General features: G+C 41.4%; 1 protein-coding gene across 1 annotated transcript; it reads right to left on the bottom strand.

Annotated features, from left to right (window-relative positions):
• Positions 1-1,176: 1,176 nt before the first annotated feature.
• Positions 1,177-1,497, bottom strand: LOC112900623. Its single transcript, XM_025969465.1, has one exon. It carries the CDS (start codon positions 1,495-1,497, stop codon positions 1,177-1,179), a length of 321 nt encoding a protein of 106 aa, XP_025825250.1.
• Positions 1,498-6,204: the final 4,707 nt, after the last annotated feature.

Here is a 6,204-nt window from a genome sequence, read left to right as displayed (position 1 = left end):
ATTGCCTAGGGAATATTCCAACCTAATAGAGAAAAAGATGAGTTGACTTATGCTCTTCAGAATATAGAACATTCGGGACAGGGAGCCCCTTTAGTACTAGGACTATAGAGATTTCCCAACCAACCAGGACTATAGAACCTTTTTGTACTTGTGTAGTATCTACATAAATTATTTCCCACTTGCTATCTCAAACACTTCAGGGGAAAAAGAAGTTATGAAATATTAGTGGCGTAGAACAAATGAGATGTGTAAACTCCATACATAACAGAAAGTTTTCCCTTGAAGTTTGCATGGAACTGTGCCCATGCCGTGCGCATGAAAGTGAGCGTTGTTTGGTGCTTAATTCAATCAAAGCAACGTTTATAGAGGTATAGTGGAATGACCGACATTACCTATTAAACAAGTTTATAAGATTTTGAAATTTTCCTATATCCTCCTCAATGAGTCCAAGACATAGATCTTACTTTTTCCAATAATTACTACAAGGAGTATCTATTGGAAAGCTGAACATATATATACACACATAACCAATTAGACCTAACATTGTGTTAGAAAAAAAAACAGGAACAAGGCAATAAGCACTCACTCAAGCACCGCCGGGTCTCGATGTACCACGTGCGGGGTCGGGGATGAAGCTGAGGGGGCGGCCAGCCAGCCAAGTGTTCATATGGTGTCAAATCCTAAAATTCCTATTTTAGGTAATGAATAGATTAAATAAAATAAAATAAAATATTTCAAGTTTTTCTAAATATATGCCCGTAATACTCCAGCCTAATATCCTTCCCTATGTTTTCATTCAACTCCTCGTAGCGCGCGCACTCTCTCTCTCGTCCGCGCTCTCTCTCCTCCAAGAGAGAAGGTCGCAGCAAGGATTCGACTCCACTTATATAAGCACTGGTGTGTTTTCCACAACTGAACTAAGTAGGTGGGTGGACATTTGCAACAATTCAATTTACTGGAGGAATAATGTCAAACTTCAAGTGACATAGGGAATTTTATGCAAATTTTACCTTACAGGTAATTTCATGGGCGAAAAATGGTACAATGATTTTCGTTTTCACTGCAATGGCACGCATAACTTGACTCTTACAAGTTAAAAGGATAGACGACAAAATAAGGTGGAGTAAGATTGCTGTAGTAGCTAGTAAGAACTAAGAAGCAGGAGACGGTGCATGCTCAGCCTGTAGAACACTGGTACACCCTCTGGCAGCCGCGGCCGGTGTACGCCCCGCCGGCGGCCGGGCACGACCCGATGCAGGCCGCCCTGTTGGGATCGAGCGAGGACGGGCTGATGCTGCCGAGGACGCGGCGGCGCACCTCCACACCCAGCACCGACGTCGGCGTCGCCGTCACGGGGGTCATCATCAGCTGCGCCGCGCCATACTGCCTCTTGCCGGCCAGCACGGCCTCCATGCTGCCGCCGGCGATGGAGCCGGCGAGTGCTAGAGCAACGCCGAGCAGCGCGACGAGCAGAAAGACGCACACTTTGCTGTCCATGGTGCCTATAGGTGTGGTGCTACATATGAGCAGCAGCCGAGGACAACTTATTATATAAAGGGATTGAAGTTCTCTCTTGCTGTGCGAGGCCAGCTAGTACAAAATGCAGACGTTTGGTGTTGGTTGGGGATGCAATTTTTTTGCCGTGTAACTACAACATCTGCCAACCAATTTTCACCGCCAATTCATGGAGACGACTCACTTTTGATCATGTTCATTCTTTTTAATTGTTTTTTAAAAAAACCGAACCACTCACTGCAGCGAAGTTACATTATTACATCTTAATAAGGGGAAATGATCACCGGAACAGCACGAAATAAAACCATACCAAATAGAAGTTGTTTGGATAATAAAAATAATTTCATATTCATGTTTTTATCCTCACACACACCTTTCTTTTTCTCATCCATAGCTAAAAATTCCAAAGAGTTTTGCAAGACTACAGAACTATTGATCGTGAAAACTGATTTCATATTATATAGCATTGCCTATTATACTTGAATAATATTTTTTTCAAATTGTAGTCAAAGTTTCGCCTTCATGTACCATATATATAATTAGTTTTAAAACATATTTAAGTCAAACATTTTATTTTGGCCCATTAAGAAATGAAAATTCACAAAGTTTTGCCATATAAGATTGTGCTACTATCATTTATCGGTTCAAATGATCTACTAGATTAGAAATGAAGTTGATAGTCCAAACGGTGGCCTAAGAGCATCCACAGCGTGTTTTTGTGTCTAAGCATTGGTTTGGTGGGACCTCAAACACATTAAGCAACTAAAATCCTGTAGCATCTTTCACTACCAATACAATCTGATCTTCTCTCTCCGAGCGATCTATCATCTGCTGAAGCTAGTAGATGCATTGACGACAGGATCTTTTGTTCAGGCATCGGTACTCACGGTGGCAAAAATCGATGCCCAGTTTTTCTCTTTCATGTTCAAGCATCGTTTTTCTACCGGCTAATGGTTTGGAACGGCTACGGAGGGAGTAGTAAATTAATTAATGTTGGTTGGGACAAGAAAACAAAAGACATTGTACGTGCTAGTTAGCAGTTGAATTGTTGCACCGGTAACATATTGTGCCCAAGAAACTTCTTGCAAGGCTTTGTTCCTTACAGGCAGCACAGCGTATTTGCAGATTGCTTCCTATCACAGCCTCACAGGTGCACGGGGTACATCCTCAATTAACGGCGCCGCACTATCTGTGACACAGGTGCCCTTTCTGACACCTCCAACTTCAAGCAAGCTGGCCAAGCACCAGCGGCTAACCGCCGACGTGCCGGCCACGAGCAACAGACTTCACCTGCCGGCTGCCATCGTCCAGCCTGCCAACGGCTCCGTCCAGTGCTCATCGCACTCGCTGAACTCGCGACATTGCTTGATTATCGGCGACGGCGAGGCAATGGCAGTGTTTTGCTTTCACACGATATCAATATGTGTAAGAGAAAAATTCCCTATATAGTATATAGCATTAGATAAAAATCTGGTTCCCTACATGATACTAAAATTTTTTACCTCCTTTATTTGACACCGAGATTTATTTTTGAGTAAAATGCACCAGATATCCATCAACTTGTAAGTTGTGTCACTTAGATCCACAGACTCCAAAAGCGTATTTTTAAGTCCATAAATTTGTAAATTATATCACTTAAGTCCACAAACTTTGAAAGTATATTTTTAGATCTATAAATTTATAGTTTATATCACCTAGGTTCATACCCTACCACCTGTACGTAGGCATACCGCTCACATGACATGTTAACTGGGTACATCCTTTTCATCTCTCTCCGCCCCTCAGTCTTGCATTTTATCAAGAACTTGTGGGTGAGGTAGGAGCACGTCGCCATTGTTGTTTGCAAGGATTGCTACCAGAGGAGCTGCTGTTGATGCTATATCCTAACGAAGCGTGTCGTCACCGCTGTCATGGCTCTCCTCGGTGGTGATCTCGAAGGCCTGTCTTCCCAACCATACTGCACCCTCGAGTAGGCTCTCATTGTGGTCGAGCAACTCCATGTGTTCCTTCATTGCTTCATCCAGGAGCAATCTTGTGGTCATAGATACACCCACAAATGCTGATCCGATGTCATCACACCTCCCCTCCACATATATTACCAGTGGTTCTAAAAAAATATTAAGGGTTTTGGTCATATCTTAGACCTCAGCTTCAGAACTTTCTAATGGCAATCTTTGGAACCCCCTTAACCCTAATCCATGTCCATAACCTCCAAAATAAGTCCTCCATCCCCTCCTCTATTTCCCTATGCTGATTCTTGTTGGTGCCGCATCAGTGCATGAAGGCTAGGTGAAGGGTATGGACGTAGATGACACAAAATACAGATTTATGGATCTAGAAATGTAGTTTTAGAGTTTATGAACCTAAGTGACACAAATTACACGTTTATGCACCTAGAAATGCACTCTCAGAGTTTATGGAGATAAGTGACACCCCCTTACAAGTTGATGGACCTCTGGTGTATTTTACTCTTTTTCATTCCTTTCTTGATACTTAGTTCCTTACTTGATATTGGGGTATTTTTTGCCTTTGTTGACACTTCGGTTAGTTTGGCCAGTATATCTCACTGAAAAGACATTTTTACCCTTCATCTTATCTAGTACACAAGTTCTTGTTATAAATGGTGAAATATATCGAACATGCAACAATGAACTTGAATAATTTTCCATGAATTATCCAAAGGACAATATAAAGCTATACATTATGTTTGCCACTTCAACAGCTTTAGTTAGATAATTATTCAATGAAAAAATAGAAAATAAATTTTCTGACATATTTTGGTTCACATACCAATTATCTGACATATTGGTTCACATACCAATTATCTGACATATTGAGAGTGAATTTGGCGGAAGTTTATGATGAATATGACCAGTGTTGGCCTAAATGGTCTAAACGGCTGTCTAAACAGTATCTAAACGGTAAATAGAGGTAAACTGTGTTGTTTAGGCTATAAATGGTGTTTAAACGGTTTTTAGGCGGTCAAAAAAGGGATTAAACGGTCTAAACGAGGTAAACAGAAAGGAATTAAATATTATTAGACATGCTAAACAGCAGTTTAACACACTGTTTAGGCAAACAAAGGCAAATCGATTTGCATTCTTACATGCATACATACTTATATATAAATTTTTACATAAACAAATATATATACATGATTTGTTACATGCATAAATATATTTGTACTTGATCTTTTACTTGCATAAATACATATATTTGTTAGAATACTTATTTTTGAAGCCACGAACATGCATATTTTGATGATGTAATACAAAACCGTTCAGCATGTTTAACTCCGTTTAAACATAAACGCTAAATAAAGGGTAACCGACTGTTTACTATTTATCATTTAGGATAATATTGGATATAACTGAAGTGTTAAGAAAGGAATAAAAGTTAAATCTCGGTGTTAAATTAGGGAGATAAAATTTTGCAGTGCCATATGAGGAACCGGATTTTTATTCAGTGCTATAGAGAGATTTTCATATGTAACCCTTCTCCAGGGGAATGTTCCTAGCCATGCACGCGATTGGGAGCTGGGCATCGCAGAAGGCATCGTTCTCTTGCTGCAAGTGGCCGAGTCCGCTTGGTGCTCACAACAGCGATATCAGGGTTCGGAAATAGGGCTGTTGGGAGGAGGATGCCGTCAAGTTTAAAAAGATGTCTAGAGGTTGCTGAATAACTAGATGTTGCCGAATAACTAGGGAGGTGGGTTGCAGAATGGCACCACGCGATGCGGCAGTAAGACAACAAGTTAGTCTGGAAATTAGGAAATCATGCAGCTAGACAAATATAGTGGTGGCGAATTGTGGGATTACGGATTTTGCGGTTGTGGCGGGAATAGGAAGAGGTGGGTGCCGGGAGGGGCGACCTTGTCATGGGAGCATGGGACTCAAGGGCATTCTAAGATGTTGATGATGTTAGTTGTGTAGTTTAGAGGGTGAGGTTCTGTTTGGATCCAAATATTAATGGATGAAAGTGCTAAACTTTAGCACTAGTTCATCTAAATGGAAGTGCTAATAGGGTGTGCTAAACTTTAGTTAAGACTAAAAAAATTTAGCATGTGTATGAATACTGACATATGCTAAATTTTAGTACTCAACTTTAACTTTAGCTCCTCCAAATAGACTCTAAATCTTGTATTGTTGGCGGTACCGTGGTGGTCTCCTCCATGCTTTCACGAGTGCTGATGTAATGTGCGGGGTGGCTCTTGGTTGTCAGTATTATGATGGTCTTGCTGACAGTTTCCATTGGTAGTTTTGGTGGTTTGGTTGCTGTGGTGGTTGGTGTGTAGCCAATTTTTGTGAGGTGGATCCTAGGTGTTATTGTGGTAATTCAGTAATTGTATTTTTCTCCTGTATTTGAGTTTTTATTACTGTCTGGACATGGAATTAACTTGCCCCTTTCCCTAGCTTCGTCGATCTCCGCTGCTGCAGATTCCAGCTAAGAAGTCGTTAAAGAATAGGATCAGTGCTTGGACGGTTGACTTTGTGCACAGAACAGTGCTGACGTGGCTATTATGCCCGGGCTAGTGGGCTGCTGCTGCCGCATACTACGCTGCAACCCATGCAGCCCGCTCCGTCGACAACGGGCCGACTGACACGCTCCAATTTTTTTCAGTCAGGTTCGACGACCATGGGAAAAAATTAAAAGTTTCAGATCACGTGTTACAGAACTGCAAGATTGGAC

The sequence above is a fragment of the Panicum hallii genome, chromosome 7 (assembly GCF_002211085.1).
Source record: "Panicum hallii strain FIL2 chromosome 7, PHallii_v3.1, whole genome shotgun sequence".
Taxonomy (NCBI): domain Eukaryota; kingdom Viridiplantae; phylum Streptophyta; class Magnoliopsida; order Poales; family Poaceae; genus Panicum; species Panicum hallii.
Note: the sequence above shows the minus strand (reverse complement) of the source record. Positions and strands in the feature narration are given on the sequence as shown.

What these genes read in the sequence shown, in the direction of transcription:
- LOC112900623 (XM_025969465.1), bottom strand. Translation starts at nt 1,497, where the DNA reads ATGGACAGCAAAGTGTGCGTCTTTCTGCTCGTCGCGCTGCTCGGCGTT.